We start from the raw sequence: 25225 nt of genomic DNA, 5'->3' as shown, positions 1-25225 counted from the left end.
ACACACTCTTCTAACTGTTAAAGATAATTTTTATTTGCCCAAATACTGGAACTACAAGGACATAAGAACACCCTCAGCTATAGAAAACATCAAATTTTGTCAAATGACCAGCAGTACAAACTTGGAAAGCTTTGCTGTCTTAGATATCTCTATAAACCAACATAAGGGAGAGAAGAAACAACTAAAACAGGTGAATTAAATCAAACTCTCTCCCCCGTGAGTGAAAAACTCACTAGCCTCAGAAGTCACAGATGAGGGTTTGCCAAATTAAAGCACTAACAAAACAATAAGCACTCAATACAAAAACAGTATTTACAGGAAAAATTACAAGTTTTTAACCCCAATTCCTCTGGCAACTCAGTTCCTCAAATACCTTTTACAAACTCCCATTTATCGATATCAGCAATCACTTTTCTCATTCCCTCCCCAAATCATTTAAACAGTCCATGCTGGTTTTAGTTTCAGACAGTAATGAGATTCCAAATGGTCAAAAGCAGTCCATTACTAACAGATTGTTAATATTTGCCATGTACTCATCTGTCTGTGGACCCAAAATGACAGTCATGGAAGTCTTGTCAATAGTCTGTTTTCAGGTAACCAATGACACAACAGTGTCGAGCAGAAAAAGTATTAAAGAAAAAAAATGTAAAGATTTAACAATATCTACATTCATGGTGTTGGTATGACGTCCCCACACAGGCACAAACAAGCCTGCTGCAGTCACGTCACGGTATGCAACAAAACAGTAAAAACAGCACACATTAAAGCAAAGAAACACACACTCACACCCTCATATATACACAGTTTTGTGCATGCATGCACACAAACTCACACAGAGGGACAGATTTACAATAAGTGCACACTTTTTTGGGATTAAGCATCAGACTAAAACCCATACGGATTACGGTCAAAATACCATTAAAAATTCAAAACAAAAAAAACTTGACCATTCAGTTTGACATCCAAAAAATGATTCCAGATGGATCAGAACACAACTGCTCACAATTAAAACAAAACAATTAACAATTAAAATAAACCGTAAACGTAAAACAACGGTTCAGAAAAGAAACATACACCAACTGTATGACATATTCTTTAAAAACACAGAATCCGATTGAGCTCTACATGTGGAAAACAAGTATCCCTCCAAATAAACACTGTCAGGCCAGAATTAACTGAGGCAAACTGAATTATATCAGACTGATGGATTAATGTGTACGAGACATGTCAGGTAACTTTGATAAAGGACACCTTTCAATGACAGACACATGGCAATGGATCATGAAGTACCTATAAAATATTCACCTTTCTTAAACCTTTTTTTGTTTTACATCTCTGAAGCACAGTGGATGCAATCAGGCTTTTTTGACACTCAAAACAAATCTTCACCAACTGATATAAAATAACTCCTGATTAAAAAAAAATAAAAAGGGTAAATAATTGACTGCATGAGTATTGACTGGTGCAGACAGTTTCTTTATAAGTTGAATGGAGAGATCACACTAAATTAAAAGTGTGACCAGTAAATACAGCTGTATCTGGAGGCACCAACAACTTCTTTTGTATTAAAAACTACATTGTGAAGATAAAGAAACATGCCAAATAAATTGAAACAAGCTACCATTCAAGGGGAATTATACAAGCATATTTTCAAGGCACAGAATAGCCTGCAGACTACAGTAAGGTCAATCCTTAAAAAGAAAAAAAAAAATTAATATGGCACAGCTGTAAATCTGCTTAGAGCAGGCTGTGTTGGTGCAAGAAACGCATTGGTGAGGTTAAATCCAATAGAGAATTTGTGGCAGATCTTGGAAACAGCGGCTCATTTACAGCCACTATAAACCTCAAACGGGCATTTTCACGAAAGGAACGGGGAAATGCAGTGTCCACATGTGCAACGACTCATCCACAGACTCAATTGTTGTACATTTTTTAAACTTGCACTTCATTTAGATACTGTAGATATTTATTTTTACTTGGAAAATAACAGGAACATTTGCTGAGCTTGTTGTCTTACTGAGATTTAGATGAGATTAGTCAGTTTCAGTTTTCGTGTTAAAATGTCTGCTACACTTCAAACAAACTGGACATCACAGCTGGCTGTGGGCAGGTTTCCTCTCAATTAGAAAGCATTCAAGTAAATTCCCCCTAAATGTTGCAGTACAAGCTCTAATTTTATGTTAATGAGTACCAAAGCTTCCACTTTGGTTTAACGTCTTAAAACAATAAACATGAAAAAGTCCAAGTGGGGGTGAATACTTTATACAGGCACTGTTATCTTTTAAATGAGAACATGGGTAAGTAACAACTGAAATTTTCCAGCAACAAAAAGACATTCAAAATGGCTTGATTTTTTTTTCCTGAAAAAATACCACCTCTTTAAGAACCAAATGATAAAATCTACATCATAAATTGAGAATACAGAACAATGCGACAATGCTCTGGGAAAAATAATATTTAAAAAAGGAAACATTCTGAAGAGTGCAATTTTCCAGTACCCTGTACCTTTCCCCTCTCGCTCCCTAAAGTGATCCACCATACTGTTCTTTGGCTCTATGAAGCCCGTTCACAACTTATGCCGCCTGTCTTCAACTAATTACCAGAGTAATAAAATAAACACTGGAAGGTTATGAATTACCATCAACATTAAAACTCTAACCTTAAACCATTGAACCTGCAAGTCAGGACTGAAACCAGTGGCAGAAGTTCATGACATCACCAAACCAGCGGGATGCCGTTTTTGGCATAACGTCAGCGGCCCGTGTTGTGAGATGATCATTAAACCGGGGAGGGAATGAAATAGATTTTGGACATAAGGACAGGGTCCCTCCAGGAGTAGATCACCAATGCAGCGACATAAAGTGGGCGAGTGTGAAGTGGATGAGGTGATGCAGGGGCTCCCTCTGGTGGTGGGAGGAGAGTGGGGTTGGCACAGTGGCAGAGCTCCCTTGACTCTTGGCTCAGCTCAGCGCTGCTCAGTTTGTCTCACGTAGACGTCGGCCAGTTTCAGTCCGAATCAGAGTCCGACGACCCCTCTGAATTCGATTCGCTGCTGCTGTCCTCCGACTTGTTCTCCTTGTCTTCCGCCTCATCGTCATCGTCATCATCCTCGTCCTTCTTCAAGCAAACAATAGATATTTTTTTTTTTTTAATATATATTTATATTTAGCACAATCAACTTGCACTTCCTGTCGTTATCTCTGCGTACTACTCACATCATCATCGTCGTCGTCGTCGTCGTCATCATCGTCCTCACTGGACGAGTCTGCCTCAGAGGAAGCCTTCTCACGATCATCATCATCTTCGTCCTCATCCTCGTCCTCCTCCTCCTCCGTGTCCTGTGGGATGAGAGATTTTCATCATGAGATCAATACAGCTGATTTATGAGACAAGAAGAAGAAGAAGAAGAAGAATGAGAGTCTGCACTTACAGATTTCTTGACCTTTGCCTTGGGGCCTCCTGGTTTGGCTGGAGCTCTCCTTTTCTGAAACGTCAAGCAGATAAACAGTTTTAAAACGTGCCAACTTTAGAAAGCTTAAAACATTACAGAGCTACAATACAATTTCTAATCCAGTTTGTGACAGCACAGTGCTTAGCATGACGTGAAATAACGGACTTACTTGTGAATTATATTCTTTGTAAGTGTTTCTCTCTTGTGAAGTCAAGCTCTGTGGAAGAATTAAAATGCATGTTAGAGTGCATGTCAAGTGCCCAACATGTCTTGACAAAATGTCCTCCTCCTCAAACAACCACTTCTTACAGCGAGCCACTGTTCCAGTTGGACTTTGTACTGTCTCTGCTTCTCCTCTGCGATCTTCTTGTAGCGGTCCTTCTCCTTCAGCGTTAACCTCTGCCAGCGGCTGCCAATCTCTGTCATCCGCTCTTTCATCGGGAGGTGATTCAGCTCTCCGTTGGACAGCATCTCCTGAGAGAACTTCTGATATCCGTTTCTAGACAGTCAGAGGGACGCGAAAAATCACAACTTTAGGGTTTCAATAGAAGACACAGAACAGGCAACGCAGACAAGTTTGACATGACAGACTTACGATGGAGGTTTCTTGGGTTCACCCTCAAACTTCATCTTCTTCCCTGAGGCAATGGCAGTGGCAGGTGAGCGCATCTCACACAGGTCTCTCTGTTGAGAAGCGTCAAGTCAACGGTTAGCCCTCACGGATACCGTAAACAGATGCTGTGGAGCTCTACTGGACATTGTCAGTGAATTATCACTAACCTCGTATCTTTTCTGGTCTTCTGCTGCCTTTTTGATCCACATAATTTTCTCTTTTTTCTCCATGGTGCTCCAGGTTGCTTCCATTGCTTTCTGTGCCTTTGGCCGGTCACTCTGCAAAACACAGGTTCACATTAAATGCACTTGTAGAAATTATTTTATGTATAATTTCCAGCACTTAGTCAGTTATAAAATTATGCAGCTGCAGTTCATTACTAATAGTGTGAATGTTGTGGACACTCTGTTTCAACTTCATTTAGAAGAGAAAATGTATAGATGTATTCAAAGTTCCAATACTTTCACGTTTGTTACTTATTATTACTCCACTTTTATTCTAGTGTTATCTGCCATAATTTGATGTCCGAGGCTTAGTAACGAGACTTGGTAGTGAAAAGGTAAACACTGTACACAAATTAAACGTATTCCAAGTGTTTAACCTTTTAAAGCATATCCCTCTGTCTTTTTAGGACATTCTTTTAATACATCTAGGTTTAGTATCACCCTTTAAACTAGTGTTTATAGTGTAACATTTGTGTTCTTGAGACTAGGAGCAATGCATACCTTAAATCTGGCCAGGTAGTCTCCGATGACACTCTGCTGCCAGATGTCCTGTGCAGTCTTGGGTGGGTCCGGCAGACGACTACGATCCTCCTTCTCCTTCTTCTCTGACTCTGCCTTCAGGACTGTTTCTAGGCGCTTATACTTCTCCTAAACGACAAAAAGATCATAAGGACATTTATTTTGAAAATTATAAATAAAAATTAAAAAAAAATCGTACATGTTGACATGATGTGCCTCCTGTGATCCACTCTATTGATCTTACATTCATTTTACAGTATAATGTTACACTACCTTCTTCTTATCCGGCAGCTCATTCCACATGCGGGCCAGGAGTCTTGTGAGCTCACTGTCAGAAAGATCTGGCCGCTCCGCCTGCAGTTTGGGACGCTTCTCCTCAGAGAAAATGAACATGGCTGAAATTGGCCTTTTGGGTTTCTCTGGATTGACCTGCAGGTTATGGAGAAAGGGAATATCAGAAAAGGATACGACAACACAAGTAACTTTCTGAATACCGATACAATTTTGAACTTTTACTGTTTAATGGTATGAAGAATCAAACATGTAGTGAATGGGACTTGAGCTTAACGTGCTACACTTGTAGTCTAATTTCTATGGATAAAAAAAAATTGCAGTGGTCAACGTGGTAAACACAAAAATAAAAAATAGATCCAGCACGGAAAAACACAGTTCAATTTGAGCAAATGTGAAGAGTGTATACTTGGTCTTACCTTTGCTCTAGAAGCCCTCTTTTTGGCGGCAGGACTGTTAGCTCCACCCTTCTTAAAACCTGATTTATCCTCAGACAAAACCCGGTTTTGCTCCTCCTCTGACAAAGACTACAGATCCATAGAGCAGAGAAAATACACATGAGAAGGTATTTCAGCAAAAAGTATAGCGCACAAATGAGAACACTGGTGGTTGCAACAAAAACATATGCTGGAAGTAGAAACCAAAAATTAAGACTTACACTGAGAAATCTGTTCATATCAATTTCAAACTCCTTCTTCCTCTGAAAAAAAAAAAAAATTGACATTTTTAGGTAAAATTCAAGTACTCAAGTACTATTTTTTGATTATCTGACATGATTCGGAACTCACCTGTTCACAGCGTTTCTGGTAGGCGTCCTTCTCATTCTGCTTCAGAAGCTTCCACCGCTGGCTACACATAACCATGCGCTCTGTGCTGGGTACATCCTTCATGCTCGACATCAACTCGGCACAGAACATCGAGTAACCATTTCTGAAAGCACATATACATCATATTCAAATGACTTATTCACAGGGCAGTGACCTACAACCAGCATCATACAGATGTGTCAACAGTGTATTTGAAGCAGTGACTCACGGAGGTGGTTTGTCAGGTCGGCCGTCAGATTTGTCTTTCAGGTGCCTCTCAGCCTTGGTCAGGGTGGACTTGACGATATCCCCTTGGGTCATGTTTAACTCCGGATGCTGCTGGATGTACTCCCGCATTGTCTCCTAGAATATTGCAAACACAGTTAACACTGAAAAAAGACAGACTGTGTGTCATCATTGCTCTTCATATTTCTACAGCCCTTGTATAGAAACAACAAAATCCCACACACACCACTATAGGCTTACCTCATACAGTTTCTGCTGCTCCAGGGACTTGGCGATCCATTTTAGTCTCTTCTTGTCAGACAGCTGTGTCCACTGTTTGCCAAGACTCTCCTTAATGTCTTTGGTGGTTGCCTGGTGTCAAACACAGAAAGTTAACATCAGTCCCATCATACAAATGTGCATTTTATATGTTGTGTTGTGAATGCCTTAACTTACATCTGGGCGTGTCTTGAGGACGGCCTTCTTTTCATGGTTGTACCACAGCTGTTGGGGTGTCTTGGGCTTCTCTGGTGCATTTGAACCTTTCTTGGTCATGCTCTCCATAAGGTCCGGGTGTAGTTCTCTTCATTTACACAAACAGTTAAGCACAATTATCATCCTTAAATATGCTGCAGGTGCAGACCTAATATCCACAGTGCTAATAAGACACAATTGTGAATAATGGTAATAAGTAATATTACCTGAACTTCATCATGCTGTGCACAAATGTTTCTTTGTCTCGTAAGAAGTCCTCAACATACTTTTTCTGTAGCCATGAAATGAAAACAATGTTTCTGTTAGAAGTGAACGAGTTCAGAAACAGAATCAAATTTATTTTAGCTGCACATCAGATGCTTTTAACCAACCTTTTTTTTGTCAGGTAGCTCCCTGTACTTCTTGGACAGGATTTTAGTTAGGTCTAGGTTGCTCATCTCAGGGTGCAACTTTGCGTATTTGGCCCGTTTTTCCATAAAGAACCGGAAGTATGGAGTTAATGGCTTCTTGGGGAAATCTGGATGTTTCTGTAAATCAGGGGGTGTGGGTTGTGAAGTTAAAACTCTTATGAGTTGTATTCATAACTGCTACTTGTTCATTAGTCGAGTAAAATGTATGTTTTAACTAACCTTTATCTTTTTGCCCTTGTAAGGGTTCTTGATGTAATCTTGGGCATCATATATGAGTTCTGTTAGAGTCCGGAATTTACGAATCTGTGGTTAAGGCAGACAAAAAAATACTATTACATAAAATCAAGACAACATTTTGCCTCTAACAGTCAAATATGACTGTTGCACAATCCATACAAATACACACTTAAACTGGCTTACCTCTTTGGAGACCTCCTGCCACTTCTGCTTACACATCTCTCCTGTGAAGGAGTTAAAGGCCACCTTCTGCCAGTCGAGGTGGGACTCTGATGTTTTGTATTTAGTCAGGTCTTTCTGAGGCAGGGCCAATTTCATGGACTCCAGCAGATTTAAGAGGTCATCCTGTGCCCATACTGTGATAACAAATAAAAAGACAAACATTATAAATCTGCCTGCTAAATTACAAAACTAACTATACTATCCCTTTGTATGTCTGAAATGATGTCCAATTATTCTTCTCTGAATAGAAAACCCTATTATATCCACTTTAAGGTATGTAATACTGGAGTTTCAGTGACTAAATCATACATTTGTGGTTGGTTTTATTGTCAAAGGGCATCACCACTACAATTGCTACAGTAACCTGTAAAGTACATCAATAAATTGTATTTTTATAGGCTTAATATACAAGGTTTTCATAATAGCAGATGTGTTGTTATTGTTAATAATTAAAAAATTATTTCCATACTTGTCAAAATCCCACCTTGGTCTTGGGTGGTTGCTTCCATTTCTCCATTCATTGTGAGTGTATGGCCTTGTATCTACAAAAGCAACAAAACAAAAACATCTAACGTTAGTTATCAAACACATTAACTGTTATAGAGAAAACACATTGCAATCCATAGGTTCATACTTTGCTCCTACAACAAGCTGTATTTTTAAAATCACATTTTATGATAGTTATTTTCATGAACATATTATTCATATAAACGTGATTTGTCTGTAATATAAAAAGGTAAAACTGATGTTTTCAAGTGGTGGAATTTAAATTTGCCTCGACATAATGGTTTATGTTCATTACACCGCCCCTTAAACGTTTACGCTACATGGTGAGACATAGGCTATTGCTTGTGACGGCTTCAAATCTCAAATAACACTGCGGAGGGCTCAACTAGCACAGCTAGCTACGACAACAGGAGTCTCCGTCGAGCAAATTTTGCTAGACGGAATTTAACGTATTAGTGCTGTCCTTTAGTCCGCGACCAAAGTATCGTGAAAAGGAGCGACCATTTTCTCGCCTGGTCCGCTCGGTAATGGAGGATTTTCTGTCGAACGGGAGGTTGGGGAGGATCCACGGAAGGAGGAAGCAAATGGACGTGGACGGACAGGCAGCTGTAGGCGACCAGCTGACCACGGACGGGGGATCTGCTTTCGGTCTCCAACAAGGGGGAATGGTGCTTGGAAGCACTGCAGCCAAATGCGCCACTCGGTAGAGGCGCCTCATCACCGATGGATGCGGATCTAGCTCCGCCATGCAACCCTATAATCTTCTCTTCAAATGTTTCCTCAGACTGAAGCGAGAAAGTCAATATAATATTCGCTTACAGCTAATAAATGTGTTTCAAGAGTATTTACAGACCGGTTTATTCAGGTTTCTGGCGTTTAATATTGAGATTTTAGTGCAAAAACCAGTGCATTCTTCAGTGAGGCGTAGCCGAGCTGTGCTCCAATGATGGCGGCTGTTCGTTGTTCATCGTGTCCTTGATGGCCCCAGCTCACAGTGGTGTCCACGGTGTGACCTAGCTACATTAAAACCATCGATAACACCATTTATATGTAACTAAAAAGCTACTATTACGTACATCTGGAACCGTTTAAACATCGTTTTTTTCTTCAGTTTCAAGAAAATTAAAACAGTATGGATGATAAAAAAAAAATTGGGAACTGAGGCATTATGGCCAAGGGCAACTTAGTACGCCAAATGAAGCTGAAATTTGACTTCTCTAATATGTACAGCCATATCTTGAAAAATGTTTTATCATTTAATACAAAAACGTTAAACTCATTTAACGTAGTGACAATCTCCTGTTTCCTGGGGGTAGACCTGGACTAACTGTTACCAACAAAACATTAAAAACAGTTAATGTGCTTTTTTTTTTAGCTACCGTTAAACGTTACTATAGAAACACAATCTGTTGTTACATTTAATATTAACCGTGTTTTGTAAAAAATCCTCTAACAAATTATAATGTCCGAGATAAATTTCATGGTGGTGGGTTGGAAGGACTTGCGGAGGCGCAGGAAGAAAATATTTTAACGGTCAAACGTTACAGCCTGGAGCTCACTTTACGAAATAGTTCATTTTAACGTTAGCTGTTAACGGTTTCGGCTACAATATTACGCGGTTAAACTGTACCTAAATTGTGAGATAAACGCTCAAAAGAAACATGTTAACATCCGAGGCTGAGTAGCTTCACTGGCGCGACAACAGCTCCAGGTCCGCCATGCTTCAGCTCTGCTCTAACGTTACAAGGAAACCTACCGTGACAAGGTCCAATGGCGCACTGCAAACACAGAAATACGGAGCTCAAAACTAAACCCAGGGCGTTGTAGAATCCTTTCCCTCGATCCAAAAGCGTATAAGCGAGAGCAAGAAGGCGGGTTCTCCGAGCTCGGTCGTCGGGGCAGGTTCTGGGCTAGTCAGTGAGAGAGAGAGGGGGAGAGAGAGGGCGAGTCTATGCACGGTGAGATATTAAACCGAGATCCCTGATGGCTAACCGAGAGAGGCGGCTGGTTGTTCCGCCAACAGCCGCATGGAGGTCTCGGTGCGGAAACCACCGTTAATTCCCCCACGCAAATACCCCGGTTGCAGCACAAATAGTCGAGTTTCGATGACGGGAATTCGCATACAACAGTCGCTTGGTGTAAATATAGGGTAAATACCACGTTTACCTCCGGGTTTACACATCCAGTTTCTCCCCCGCTGTAGAGGACAAGAAATTCGGCTATGGCCGACCTCGTCTGTACCCTGCCACAGCGGTCGGTTTATTTCGCTACTACAAAGAGGCTACCGACCGAGGTGCTTTATAAGTAAACAAAAGCAAACATTAAAGGTAGATTTTGCGAGTTTTAGACGCGTATTCTGGATTGTTTATCACGCACTTTCACCGTGAAACCGAGCGGCTGTTTTGTTGGCTTACCTGTCTCTCGGCGTGAGCTTCGGTGTCGTTGTAGAGGAAGAAGGGGAGGGTTGAACGACAGCCAGCACTGCGCCGTCGGTCCTGGGCTCCAGTCCCCGCAGAGATGGTCCTTCCCCCCCGCCTCCATCTCACTCACCGTCTCCCTCCACTCAACGCGCAGCAGCTCCTCTCTCTCCATCCAACCAACCATTTCGCTACGCGGAGACATCCATTTTTTCCGAACTTGCACCGTTGATTGTGAACCAAACCGAGCGATTTTTTTTTTTTTACTCCCGTAGGCAGACAATGTCTGCTCACCAAGTTTGCAACCCGAATATTTTATCAAGAGTTTCAGAAAAGCCAAAGTTGTGCCAGTGGTTAGTTAGTGCAACCAGCTCATATCACATACACTATTGTTGTACTTTAAAAAAAAAAAAAAAAAAAGTTTATAATGTTAATTTATTAATGTCAGATTTCCACTTTAGAGAAAGGTATTCAATGTAAGCCTCCATGTATTTCACGTTGCTCGAATCCTCTTTTAGCAAACAGTAAGAGGCTGTTTGACAGCTTCATTTTGGCCCAGCATGTTGTTTCTTTTCAACTCCACCTTGTGTGTTTGTGGGCGGAACCTCCGGCCGTCCAATCCAGTCAGTCCGATTCAGGGAAAACAAATGACTTTCAGGCACTCGGCCTTGTTAAAATGTGCTGCGTTCTTTTGCTGTCGGAAATGTTGCCATCATTGCACAAGAGCATGCACAAACATGGAAGCTGATCTAGAATTATTATTTGAGTGTTCTAATAAAACATACACTGTATAAAAACTACTTGTGAATATAGACATTATTGCACCTGAAAATGTTCACATTATGTTGTTGCACACAGAACGCGTTTTGTTATTGCACACTGAATTATTATTATTTATAATTACTGTTTCATTGTATTTTATTTCTGGCTGCTCATTCAGATCAAAGCAACAGCCAATCGCATATTTGGCTCTTCCGTGTTTGTCTTGATTTGACATTTGAAGACTTTTTGATGAAAGTAGATTTATGAAATAAGATATGTGATACATAGGAACTGCTTGAAAGAAATAAAGCTGACCTGTAATAAAGTATTTTTACACTAAGCAGAATTAAATAACATTCCATAATTAGCTGAGTTTTAAAAAGGTTTGCATTATTTAAAAATGTAATTTCATTGTCTAGTGATTTGTTTAATAATGTCCTATTTATTGGCACTTTGTCCTGCATAAATGACATATTGATGTGTTATTGGTATCTGTAAATTATTTGTATGACGTAATCCGATTTAAAAATTAAAACATTTTTTTTTACATCTGAACAAATTTTGACAGCCACAGCACAAAAAAATACAATGCTGCCTAATTTAGTTATCTTGTCATTGAGTTTAATTTTCTTATTTCAGGACAAAAGTTTTTACGGCCACGTCTATGGTCAGTGTTTTCCAAATAGGAGTATTGGGAAGTTGGGAGTTTACTTGATAACCTAGAACGCAGCATGCAGCTGAGTGGCAGGCGTTTTGCTTCAAGTGAACACCCCTCTCCTGTTAGTTTTAGGATAACAAATTATAATAGTGAGCTGCCAGTGATGTGAACTATTGTATTTTCTAATGCCTTTAATGAAAACAAGCACTTTAATAGTTGTTTTTACTTTTAATAAAATGAAACTCCATCCAATCAAGCATGTACCATGTTTCAAGCACACAAACACATGAACAGGCATAATAAGATACATTTACAAATAAGTTTTTTCCCTCATTATATCATTAGTACAACAATCAGCTCAAACAATTATATCATCATCCACTATCCACCCATTACTGCTCATCCCATTTTATAATCATGAAAGCAATTACACACTTTAAATCAGATATAAGAGCATTACACATCTTGCTATACACATCAAATATATAAAATGAGGCAAACTCAACACAATTTAAAACATTTTTTTGAGAATAAACAACAGCTAATGTGTAGGGAAAGGGCTGGCGTGACAATCCCATGAAAATTCATTGTTTGTGTGCGTGTAAAAAGCTTAATAGGTTTACATTTGCTTAACATATATTATTATAATATAGGCAGATCTACAATGTGGCAGCACCGGTATTCACTTAAAGCTATACTGTAGTTATGCACTAAAAGAAAAAAACATGATAAATGGATTTACCTCATGTCTTAAGGGAAAATACTTCTCATTTAAAGAAATTAACTTTTTTTTTCCTGGACCAAAATATGACTCAATAATTAAGTTGAGTGTGTTTAATGAATTATGAATTCTAGAAATGAGAGGTAATTTCCGTTAAAGATAAATAATAACAACAGAAACGTTTGAAACTGTATGTGTACAAATACATATTTTTAAAGACACCTGATAATAAATGTTCAGCTAATTACTGGCAGTTGAGAACTGAGTTCATTTGAAAGTTTGTGAATGAAACATTAATGATATGGTGGTGTTTATGGCAGTGGGGACTCATTGTACACATCTACCCCAGGTTCTTCTTCAAACGTCACTTTGGCACCCTCTGCGTCCAGCTGCAACACCAACACAGTTACAACTTTAGACTATAGAAACCTACGTAACAAACAACACGATACTGTGTGCCTGAGATTGTAGTGAATGTAACAGATACCGAGAGGTACTTACGCATTTCATCTCCTTGACAGTGAAGAGAGTGCCGGTCATGAGCATGCGCAGAGGGATGGTGAGGATGAGAACAAAAGGCAGCGCCAGAGATGCAGGACTCATCTTCACTATCCACAGGACTGCCAGGCACACAAGTTGGATCAGAGTGAAGAGATGCATCTTCAGTGTCTTCACCTGCACAAGTGACAGAGAGAGGAGAGCATTAGGGGGGGAACACACAGCCAAAGTCTAACTTGAAAATATACAAAATGCTAATTTATGTTAGGGTAATTATACAGGGAGATTGTCATAGGCTAAAGAACACTGAAATACAAGGGAAAATAGGAATCCCTATACAATCCAATGTGACAGTATTGTGCATGTAAGGGTTACTGAACGGGTCTACAGGGCACAAGTCCACGGGTCCAAAGGGTCAGGGAGCACTGAGACTCAAAACAACCACAAAGAGATGTTCAAGGACCAGAAAAAGATACAAAACGACCACCAAAAGACATGAAATGACCACAAACATACTCAAAACAACGACAAAGATGTGAGGCGACTTTGAAGACATGCAAAAGGGCCACAAAGACATATAAGATAACCAATAAGAAACATGAAATGGCCATAAAGAGACTCAAAACAACAACAAAGACGTGAGATGACCACAAACAGATGCAAATGACCACAAAGACGCTCACAACAACCACAAAGAGACACAAAACTCTTATGTCTGTTTCGCTCCTAGGAGGGGTTGTGGGCCTTATACATGTCTGTCTGTGCCCATTGTCTCTGTCCATGGTCTCGTTATATTTGTCAAGTGAGGCCGCTACATGCAAAATATTAGAAACATGTTTTAGTATAAACTATAACCGCAAACTACAGCCAAGATAGCCGTTGAATCAAGACACACTGGCAACAAAAATTAAAAGAGCATTATTCATTCATTCATTATTAATGAATATTTTCATATTTTTTCTGCTATTTTAATCTTTCCATAAATATATTGTGCAAATATATGGAACTGGCACTGCGTTTTCAGACTTTTTCAGACTTAATATATGAATAATTACAGTGTATTTGAGAAGGCTGCGTACCTTGGTGGCATATGGGTCAGCGGGAAAGTATTTCTTTGGTGTAATCAGCAGAAGTATCCTGTCCCACATCTGGATTCCACTCAGAGAGGTGATACCCATGTAGAGGAAGATACCGAACAAGGCTGTCATAGGAATCATCTTAAGAATAGGTTCCATGAAAATAGAAACACCTGGAAATCACAAAAGGTGAATCATTATTTAAGTAATTTGTTATGAGCCTGCTTTGTCTGCATGAACACTGTAGATGGCAGCACCTACCAACCATGATGGCCACAAGCATGCCACTTATCCTCTGCTCAAGCACCTTCTCAATCTCTGGTTTCGGGCCCTTGGTCATGACAGTGAGAGCATTGGCGTGGGTGACGGATCGCACAGTGGCAGCACTCAGCCAGGGCATTCCAAAAATAGAGACGATGCCCCCCATGGTGACCAGGAGGAGGAGATCAAAATGAAAACCGGATCCTTTAACCATCTTCCTTTCCGGTTTGCTCACAATCAGCCTGGCAAACAGACAACAACAGGGTTCATTAACTTCACATTAAAGGTGCAGTAAGTGATTCTGCACAAAGATTGTTGACCCCCCCCCTTCAGAAGCTCCGTCCCCCAGATTGACAGATAACTACCGGCCAGCACATTCAAATGTTGCCTCCCCCCCTCCAGCCCCTACCATCAACTGTCGCTGCCGGTTGCTGATTGGCTGAAATAGTGTTTTGTGGCTCGTGCACTCCTTTCTGTTTGTTTTCTATTTAAACCGCCAAGGCTGTGTATTAACATCAGGTTTTTTTCAGCGCACACAGAAAATAGAGAGCTAGGTGATCGTGAGGAGATATTCACTGAATTTGACAAAAAGTGTATTGGATTAACATTTCTTATTATACCTTTAAATGATATTACAGACTCTAATGCCATTATTTATAGTGTCACTTACGTAGTAATCTGGGACTCCAGGAAGATGAGGATGAAGACGAGCAGTGCTGGTACACAGCAGGCGCCCATCATCCAGATGGGGAAGGGCTTTTTCAGTCCCATGGGGTTGATGAACCAGCCTCTGGCTTTTGGGTTGGTCACCTCAATGCCTTTTGGCACAACCAGTTTCTACAAGGGGACAGAATGATTTTCATTCAGCTCATTTATCACCATAAAAATCCCAGAAAGACAAATAAATTTAAAAAACTTTCTTCTGCATCAATAATTTTGATATTTTCCAACCGATGTGAAATGAGTTTATAAAGGATTTAAATGAATTTATATAGAATGAGGATAGTGTGAGTTGAGTCAGATATTAGAGAGGCAAAACATAAAGAGCATTGTAACCAGGAATGTGTAAACATCCTTTTTATGTGCAGGAAGTGGGTTTACAAAGATAGAAGATCAGATAGATGATAGAACATCAGCAGAAATATAACTTTTTTGGTCTATTGGTGTTTGCTTGCTCCATGAAAATCCTCCCACTAAATATGAATGACTTAAGGTTCTAGTTTGATTGATTTGATCAAAAAATAAATTGATTTTCAAGTTCAGGTTTATTTGTCATTTGTCATCAGTTCTAAACAATTACAGTTGAAATGATATTTTTTCTTCAGGACGGGGGTGTAAAATAATCCAAATCTTTAGTGTATGAGTGTATTATAAACCTCAGTGCAAAGGTCTGTTTGTTAAAATACAAATGCATTCAACTGAGCAAAATTTGGATTTTAAGTCAGATCTTTTCAAATTAAAGACCAAGATATGACCATTCTTAATTTTAAATTGCTCAAACTCCCTGTTCTTAAATCTTCTCCCAACCATTAATCAACGACTGTCATAGAAAGCCATTTTAATAGAAATATGTCTATATTTTGTCAATTGCATACACTGTATACACTTTGAACATTTAAATATATTTTACAGAGACATTTCTCTATGAATCTAGATTGTTTTGGTGTGAGTTGCCTAGTGTTGGAGGTATTGGCTGACAGATGGCTGTCTTCTCTCCAATATAATGGAACTAGATGGCACTCAAAAAAATGCATTTGAAAAACTCAACAGCAATGTCTCTCTCTAGAAATCATGACCCGGTTACTCAAGATAATCCACAGACCTGGTTGTGAGCAGTTACATGTAGGAACTATTTTCTTTCTACCTACTTGATGTGAGGCTTAAGATTGTTTTGTTTTTAGAAAAAAGTATGAGCATTGTTAGAACTTATTTGAGTTGACTTAACCCACCACAACACAACGCTTACCTGAGTGTAAGCATCCTCAATGCAGATGTCCACAGCAATCATGAAGAAAATAGCAATGGGGACACCGAAATCTCCAATCAAACGACGAAGCTAGTGAGACACCAGGATACACCATGGTTTAAATCACAGAACCTACTTAGTCTTTTCAAAAGTACACAGTCATTGGACATAGAAAGTAGATCTTACCGGGCCGGGGAAGTAATGACCATTCTTGAAACTGCGAAGGAAGTACGCAATGAAGAAGCAACCAAACATGAGGCACATAGACAGCAGGGCAGTGTTGGGGTAAGGCCTTTCAATCTCCAGCTCCTTAACGGTTACGTTGCCATCGACGTGGACCTCAATGTGCTCCAAGATGATTGGGTGGAAAGGGTTATCCAGTGATGTGTTCAGGTGGTCGTAGTTCAGAATCAGAGGGTGGGTTTTGAAGATCTGAGCAACAGGAGATGAGGAAACAAATTATATGAGGCAACACACAAGGCAATAACAGGGAAATGGTTTCTGTGTTGTGAAATGGACGGAGATGATGAGGTGGGGGAAACCTTGATGAGCTTATAAAAGGTCTCATAGATGAAGATGAGCGAGATGAGGATGGAGAAGATTTCCTGAGTGAAGCGGGAGATGAACCGGACCAGGAAGCTGCCTTCCACGGCCACGATGATGATCACGATCACTATCAGCCACATCCCCACCCAGATACGTCCCACAATGTACTCAATGCCCTGGGACTTGCAGAACTAGTATGGGATGAAGAAAAGAAAATAGATGCTAATGAAGAAAAGAAAAGAAAATAGCTAATAAAAGCTTTATTTCAGGGGTTTCAACATCCGACAACTCATACGTACTTCATGAAAAGCTTCCTCAAACACAAGCAGTGGTCCAGAGAAGCCAATGACAAGGACAGGCTGGGCGGCGATGAGACAGAAGATGACACCCTGGATGCTGGTGGAGACCATAAGCTCTGACACGCCCATCATTTGATCTGTTTTGTCAGCTAGAGTCAGACAACAGAGAGAATTATCAATAATATTAAAGGTCAATAAAATCAAATTAATTGAGCCTAAAAAATCAGACACATCTCTCTATCTGGATCTCTATTTTACCCAAAAGCCCTCCAAAAGTGATGGCCGGGGAAAGGGCAGCGAAGTAGATGAAGATGACGGCAGCGAGGACCTGAGGGTTCAGAGCGTCTGTGTAGTCGCTGATGTAGTGGCGGTAACGACGCTTCAGATCCTTCACCATCCCACCGAAAGGATAGCCTGTACGGGCCAGAGGGTCCTCCTGAGGCTTCTCTGGAGGTTTCTCAACTGGTCAAACAAATCAAACTGACATTAATATTGATTACACTACAGGTTGTTTTATGTTTTTTGGATTTCTCCAGCAGAGGCTTCATTTGTCTGTCTCTGTCATGTACCAGAAGTGGATACACACATTGGAAATATTTTTTTATCTACTTGTTTTAGCAAAAACACCACCCTTATCCTTTTTAATGCCATGTGCCACGTTTAAGGAATAAAGGGTTGAGACAAAAAATAAAAATCATTGCATTTCAGTTAAAGGGGTGAATTTAGGGAGCAGTTGTAGTAAGGAACTGAAAATGTGTCGATCACTTTGTAAGTGTAAAGGAATAGTTTGACATTTTGGGAAATATACTGACCTATGACCCTGTCACCAAAGGCAAGACGGGTGTCGGTGGGACGGAGTCTGTCACGCAGCATCTTTTTCTGGAAATCAATGATTGGCTCAAGCATTTCCTTATCTTGGATCTCAGTGGGAGGGATCACAATGCTGCAATCCATGAAGTCAGCGATGGCATTGGTCAGATCTTTGTCAGTCTGAGCCAAGAAGGCCTCCAGACAGAACACCTGTGAGAGCAGAACACTTATTCACCTGCACCTAACGAAGTAGCCTACTTCTCATTGTTGTGTTAGCCCATTGCTAAAGCTACTCGCTGCTGAGCTATTATTTTCCTCTCTCAATACTGTCTCTTCTCTCTCACCCAGTCGGCCATCAGTGCACCCATTGCGCGGCCACTTTCACTGTAGTCTATCCCGCTCTGGCTGGGGCCCACCAGCACAAAGACGAAGCGAACGGGGACAGGAGACTCCAGGGAGGAGTCCATCACCACAGAGTCACTCAGCCTCACAAAAGCCACCACTGGTTTCTGCAGGATGTCCAGGACACCTATCGAAAACATCCTCTTTAAGCCAGATTTGCTCCAGAACCACACATGGAGACACATAACGGCATCTGAATTACATGAACATACCTGAGAGGACAATTGAGGCCTCCATGTTGTCAGAGGTGTCTCGCTGCAAGAAGAATGTTATGTTGATACATTAACATGATATTGATGATCACCCAAATGATAAAGGTGGATAAGACTGTATAAAATGAAAAGAAACTAAATGTATACCTTCTTGGTTACAGAGAATGTCTGCATCTCAATGTCTCCAGTGTCAGTAACCACTGGCCCTTCAGACTGACTGGAAGGACAAATAAAATGAGAACAAAGTGCATGCTGGAAATGTTTCTTATGGCTGACATCTTGTAGAAAGAAATGGAGAAACAGTGGGTCAGGTGGGTTACCTGCGTCTCATGAGAAGAGCTCTCAGCAGGCCGTCCCGATCACTGGCGCGAATCTCATTCTTGTCCAGCAGCTCATCAGCCACCTTCTCAGCCACAGCAGACAGACTGCTGGCATTCAGGTCGAGGATGACAGCACCTGAGTAAATTTGAGTTGCTTTTAACTGGTCATATATATCAAACTAGATAGATAGAAAGTTGTTTTCACAGCCTGTACACACATAAGAACAAATAATCACAAAAACCATAGCCACAAGTAACACAGTGCATTCACAAGAACATGAGTCCATTGCGTTTTGTTTGATTTTATCCTACTGTATGCACAAATTTTCCATTTCATCTAAGGTTCCAAAGTCACCTGTGCTCATGGTCTTGCGGAGCTGGATCAGGCTCTTGAAGGTGAGATGGGAGACGTGAGAAGGACCCCATATTCCGGAGGCGGGGTTAAAGTTCTCCTCGAAACCCACCCAGCGGCCAGTCTCCTGCCAGGTGTTGCCCTGGAGCTCGTTCAGCTCCACATAGGCCTGTGGTAATGCAATGTGGTTAGCTAAACACACCAGTGGCTAATGTTGGTTTATAAACTTTTATATCTGATCAGTGAGAAGAATGTCGACTAACTTGAGCATCCCCTCTTGTGGTGGCATTGGTGTTCAGGTTCAGATAAGCTGAAATAAAGAGCCAAAAAACAGAAGAAATATTCAGATCCTTTACTTAAGTAAAAGTAGCAAAGTCTCCACTACAAGTAAAAGTCCTGCATTCAAAAACGTGCTTAAGTAATAGTATGTATCAACAAAATGTACTTAAAGTATGAAAAGTAAAAGAATTCATTGCACAGTAAAATGTTCCTCTCAGTGTTTTCCTATTCTATCTGATGTTTCTGGATTCATATTGCTGCTGTATTAATGTCTAAGCAGCATTTTACTGCTGTAGACGTTTATGGTTGTGCTAATTTTACTCCTTTATATACTGTTGGGTAGTTTAATCTACAGCAATGCATCATATTCTATAAAATCATCAAATGTTTGTAGTGTTGCTGTCCTGTGAGAACTACAGACCCAGTCAGAAAAACAGCCCTGTTTTCAGCTTTGTGACGGTGACTTTTCCAGCTGATCCAAGAGGTATTTAAGTAGTTTATTTAGCCTAAGTAGGAGAATTTTCTTAACAAATTAAAGGAACACTTAAACATTCAACATCAACACATCTGAAGATACATGGTTTTCACTGAACAGGAAGGGGATGAAAAACTGTCTGAATATAATGTGAAAAGTAACTGTCAGTCAAAATGTAGTGGAGTAAAAGGTATAAAGTAGCATACAATGAAAAGAATCAAGAAAAGTACAAGAACCTTGAATTTGTACTTGAGTAGTCTAAATACTGAGTTGCATTCCACCACTGCAGAAAAGTGATTTAAAAAGTCAAAATCACCAACAGCTGCATGGCCTGTGAGGTGAACCTACCCTCTGAATCGCTGGGGATGACGATGGCCTCCACAGGTGCCTCATCCTCCTCCTCCTCTTCCTGCCTCCCCCCCTCCAGGTCATAGAGTGGAGTCCTGGTGGTGTGGAGAAACAGAAACATCAATAAAGACTTGGGCATGAGAACTTCTCAACAACACCTCCTAATGTCTCACCTATGTGATTCAACTTAGCCCTGACCAGGAGAGGAAATTTTTAATATTGTTTTGGAAAATGCACTTCTATAATTGCGTCTGTATTTTAAAGAGACTTTGAAGCCTGTAGTTGTAGATAGCAAATAGCTTAAAATTCATCCAAATAAGGGTCTCAGTTTAGGCTGACCAAGTTCCCTATAACTGTGAAATTCTATTAGTGCTGTCCTGTCCTTTGCCACAAGAGGGCAAGATTGCTCAACATATTTCTCATCATTGACTGCTGGTTTTTATGACCTGAGTTAAGACTCATGCATATTTACCACGAGCTGCATTAAAAATACCACTTCCCTTCGAGGATTGACTGAGCCTCACCTCACCGCCTTGGCCCCTCATTCATGTCAACATCCAAGATTTAAATATGTCTGTAAAACTTGAATTTTTCTGAAAGTAAACAAACTAAAAAGCAAACTCAGCCAGTTATTTTCCATAATTGAAGGTAGCTATACGCTGATTTTATTGTAATTTTGGTAAATACTTAATATCTCTATAGTTATGAGATGGATTGAATGCTTGCAAGTTATAAGTATGGGAATATGACCAGAGTTCAGCATGAACCTCACCTTAAACCTGTATTAATTAAAGTTTTTTTTTGACCACTTGGGGGTAGTGCAAACAAGCTGTTGTCATTACATTATCACCAGGTAGAGTCCATCTCAAGGATGTATAATAGGAAATGGAAACAGCGTTGGAGGCGGTGCCCTGCTCATTCCTATCCTCCTCATTCCTAAGGATTTAATGTGGCTCTTCTAGACTTTCCAAATGTTATCGGACAAAATGGATCAAATTTTGATAGTGAAATTAGTCAGGTTAAGTAGGAAAAGGCTTTTAAAAGGGCTTGGGAAAACATTTTGACGCTAAAACATACGTATTTCGACCAAAATTTTGTCAAAACTTTGGATTCGAAATTATAAGGAACCCTACTGGAAAGCTACAGAATGCTATAAAAACCATTAGGCGTATATATATATATATATATATATATATATATATATATATATATATATATACATATATATATATATATATATATATATATATATATATATATATATATATATATATATATATATATATCTCAGCAGACTTTCATTTGAATTTGTATTTCGGGCCACTTGATGAATGTCCAATATTCACTCTCTTTTTAGCTCTGGTTTGGTCTCCACCAACTCCTCAGGGAAATGTCTGACTCTTTAGCTGCTACATGTAGTGCCAATAAAATGTAAGGGAACCCATTGGATTTCTCTGCATTTAGTCAGAAAATGTGGTCTGATATTTTTCAAACTCACAATAATGGACTACTAAGCTACATCTGCCTGAAATAGTAACATGAAAACAATTGCAAAATTGATTAATTATATAGCTATTTCAGGAATGTCTTGATCATTAATGGCTCTCTTCAGTTCATGTCACAGAATCTCAATTGATTTGAGGCCAGGATTGACCTTAACCATTCTGAAACTTTTCTTATGTCTGAGACATGTTGTAATTCATGTTTCACTGGGTTTAGGGGCATTTTAGTGTAACATCTCCCAACTTCTATTAAGTATCAGATGACTGACAGCTACGCTGATTTTCTTTCATACATTTGAGTGCATTTTTTTCTCAATGAGTAATGGTTGTTCAGGCCCAGGGGCAAGAAAACGACCACAGATCATGTTGATTCCTACTTCATGCCTCATGTTAAGGTTGATGTTCAACAGTGTGAAACAAAATATAGTCTATTGTTTCAGGTTTTCACAGAACAATGTCCCTGTTACATAGTTCAGGTTGCCAATTTGAGATGTACAATGTCATCAATTTATTTTAAGGGAGAATCATGCTTTTCTTCCTGATGCCCTTCCATGCGCACCATTGTAGCCCTATTTCTTTTTTTTGTATTGCTGAGACACAAATAAGACTTCGGTGACTTTGAGATATTTATACAGGTCCTTAACTGTAACCCAAGGTTTCTCTTTTACCTTTTTAAACCTTTCTTTACCATACTGAAAACTGAAAGCACATGGGAATGAGGGATGGTTCACATCAGCTTATGAAGAGATGAGTGTCAGTTTTGTACAGAACAAGATACAACTAACCACTAACTACAATTCAACTCATAGATGGGAACTTGTTGTAACCTTTTTAGAGGTTATGAAGGGTTTCACATAGCCTACTATTTTCTATGTGGATTTTTAATATTGAGATTATTTACATTTGGTGAAACAATTATTTGAGTGTTATTAGTTTACATAGAGTGTATTTGTCTATTATAGTGACTTTGATGAAGATCAGACTACATTTTATGGATAAATTGTGCATAAAAAGGTAATTATAAAGAGTTCACTTTCTTTTTCTCAGCATTACCACTGTGTTTAGTTCTGGGTAGGAAGTGTAAATTGTGTTTTCACTTAAAAAAAGAAAGAAATCAAAACATTAAAGTTACGGCCCATAATAACCAAAACAATGAGCCAAAAGAGGCTAAAATGCTCCGTAGAGCTGGGCGGAACTGATTCTCTGCGGGTTCATCACTACATGCGTCCCCTTTCACATTACACAAAGTCAAGTATTACAACTATTGATCAGAGCAGTTTAACAACTATACCAACTTAAACCTATTTATAATCACTTGATGAGGGACTAGTTTGGGAGGTCCACATATTGGGAGCACTGCCTGACAGGCTCAGTTCAGGGCAAGCAAGGCCCATTACCATTGTTTTATCAGAAACATGATGCAGAATTACAGTGTACATCTACAATACATGTACATATAAAAGAACTCACAGTCTCACTGGAGAGGGAAAGGCTGAGTCGTTGTCTTCATAGGACATATCACTGCCCTGGACAAGAGAAAAGTTAAAGCAGAATTAAAAGAAGAAAGTTGAATGGAAATTGAACGATAAAGGGAAAATATGTATTGCTGCTAAGATTTATTGATCACACTCCACGGTCTCACCATCCTGACCAAATTTCCAACATCCCATTCCTCTGTGTGATGTTACAATGTATCTTGTAGCAACTGTATTGCTAAGTGTTGTACTGAATCTTAATGTTACACTGTAAGGTGTTAAAGGGAAAAAGACTAACCTCCAAAAATAAATTGTTTTCCATTGATGTTTTTCAGATGTCTTTGAACTCTCACGCACTTTTATGCATTCCCTAAGACAGAGAAGAAAAAAAAACGGAACATAAAAAGTCACGTTTGAGATACAATTAGAAATAACCACTGACTCAGTGGGGACTATTAATATTAAATCTTCAACTTTTTACTGGTGGTTTGTGACTTGTGGGTTCTGACATGCTTTTATTGCAAACAGGTGCAGCTACAAGCATCCAAAGCCCATCATTTGCAATAAATATATATCATATTCTTGCAGCAATCATAGCAAAAGGCCCATTATCCTGTTGTCAATTTGGCAGGGTGTTTATGATAGATTGGGGAGATTCTTAGCCAACACCAATAAGGCCTGATTTGAGCCTTTTTAAAGTGGCTTTGATGAGGATACCGCCATCTACCACCAAACAGCTGCTTTGAGTCTGCCTGCCCTGCCCCAGCTCAGGACAGATAACCAGCCGTTGAGAATGTGAACTTACTTACGCTATAGTTTAAATAGAAGATGTACAGAGCCTTATCTTTGGGTTACACCCTTTTTCCACCAGAATCCTCTGTTCTCTTCAGTAACAGTACAGTGAAAAACTTGAAATACAGCTGTACTGTAACAGCAAGTTATACAAAAGTGTTACATTTATACAGGAATACTCAAAAATATTGTAACATTGTTGCTTTTAGCAGACGGCTTTTCAATTTCACAAACAAGTGAACAAGCCTGGCTTTTTTTGTTGCAAAATTGCAATTGAAAATATTTCTTAGCAGATAGCATTAATAGAGGTCATGTGACTTCACATTCACTTTACACATGCACAAAATTGGTAAGGAATGATGGATAGTAATGCTTGAAAGAATAACATACACAGATATGGGGCTGCACATTAAAAATACATTTAGTGGTAACAATTCTTCCCCCCTGTAACACTGAGAATAAACGGATATTTTAACACAAAGCCAAAATAATATTTTGGTAATATTTACAACACATTATGAAAACCGAAGATGATAATCCCACTAGAACTTGACCTCAAATGAATTAAAAATGCTTGAATTGTCGTTACAGAAAATGTGCACAGCAGAAATTGTTTGTAAAGATATATTATATTATATTATTTACCTAAAATATAATTTAAACTCGAGAATTTTTTTTAAATTTCAGCCGCCCTCATTTTACAAGCATGGCAACGACATGAGGGGATTGAATATGCTCCTCTGCTATCAGGGTACATTCAGATATATCCATCCTATCCAACCTCTACCCTCTAGTCCAGTAGTGCCACAAAGTGTGTCTGACCCCTGCCCAGAGGGGGCCACACCCTTACCTGTATGCAGGTACTGCTACCTGGTCTCCAGCACTGGAAACAGGACGATCAGCGTAGACGAGCCCGGTGATAAAGTGAGCCAGGACAAACGAAAAAGATGAGTACAGACAGAGAACGAGAGGAGCGGGAACACCCATATGAAACTACGTAGACCCTAAGAAGCGCTGTACCCCACTCTGGTTGCTGAGTAACCTGACGGGGGGG

At 39.7% G+C, this 25225-nt stretch overlaps 2 protein-coding genes across 12 annotated transcripts; both read right to left on the bottom strand.

Moving 5' to 3' along the window:
- Positions 1-11: 11 nt before the first annotated feature.
- Positions 12-10781, bottom strand: ubtf (upstream binding transcription factor). Of its 10 annotated transcripts, none has more exons than XM_031318806.2 (21): positions 10415-10781; positions 7978-8035; positions 7455-7627; positions 7254-7337; positions 6996-7151; positions 6831-6895; positions 6586-6712; positions 6391-6501; positions 6134-6267; positions 5887-6028; positions 5757-5798; positions 5518-5625; positions 5081-5236; positions 4790-4936; positions 4232-4342; positions 4047-4135; positions 3761-3950; positions 3621-3668; positions 3431-3484; positions 3216-3338; positions 12-3117 (listed from the first exon to the last, which is right to left on the bottom strand). In XM_031318806.2, the coding sequence occupies exons 2-21, from the start codon at positions 8012-8014 to the stop codon at positions 3007-3009; spliced, it is 2208 nt and encodes a 735-aa protein (XP_031174666.1). In that variant the 5' UTR covers positions 8015-8035; positions 10415-10781; the 3' UTR covers positions 12-3006. The 10 variants fall into 10 exon arrangements, with proteins under 10 accessions (XP_031174666.1, XP_031174661.1, XP_031174663.1 ...); XM_031318801.2 differs by having other exon boundaries at positions 7963-8035; positions 10415-10780; XM_031318803.2 differs by lacking the exon at positions 10415-10781 and adding an exon at positions 10167-10403 and having other exon boundaries at positions 7963-8035.
- A 1264-nt stretch (positions 10782-12045) lies between these two features.
- Positions 12046-25225, bottom strand: slc4a1a (solute carrier family 4 member 1a (Diego blood group)). Of its 2 annotated transcripts, XM_031318796.2 has the most exons (21): positions 25022-25225; positions 23678-23749; positions 23375-23430; positions 20403-20497; positions 19564-19610; positions 19304-19469; positions 18949-19084; positions 18776-18845; positions 18629-18671; positions 18359-18543; positions 18017-18224; positions 17463-17666; positions 17205-17353; positions 16902-17096; positions 16546-16791; positions 16360-16449; positions 15064-15230; positions 14394-14635; positions 14136-14305; positions 13060-13233; positions 12870-12947 (listed from the first exon to the last, which is right to left on the bottom strand). In XM_031318796.2, exons 2-21 carry the CDS (start codon positions 23699-23701, stop codon positions 12870-12872), a joined length of 2745 nt encoding a protein of 914 aa, XP_031174656.1. In that variant the 5' UTR covers positions 23702-23749; positions 25022-25225. The 2 variants fall into 2 exon arrangements, with proteins under 2 accessions (XP_035852645.1, XP_031174656.1); XM_035996752.1 differs by lacking the exon at positions 25022-25225 and having other exon boundaries at positions 12046-12947; positions 23678-23701.

The sequence above is a fragment of the Sander lucioperca genome, chromosome 21 (genome assembly GCF_008315115.2).
Source record: "Sander lucioperca isolate FBNREF2018 chromosome 21, SLUC_FBN_1.2, whole genome shotgun sequence".
Classification (NCBI taxonomy): domain Eukaryota; kingdom Metazoa; phylum Chordata; class Actinopteri; order Perciformes; family Percidae; genus Sander; species Sander lucioperca.
The sequence above is the reverse complement of the archived record's forward strand: the minus strand, read 5'-3'. Positions and strand labels throughout refer to the sequence as shown.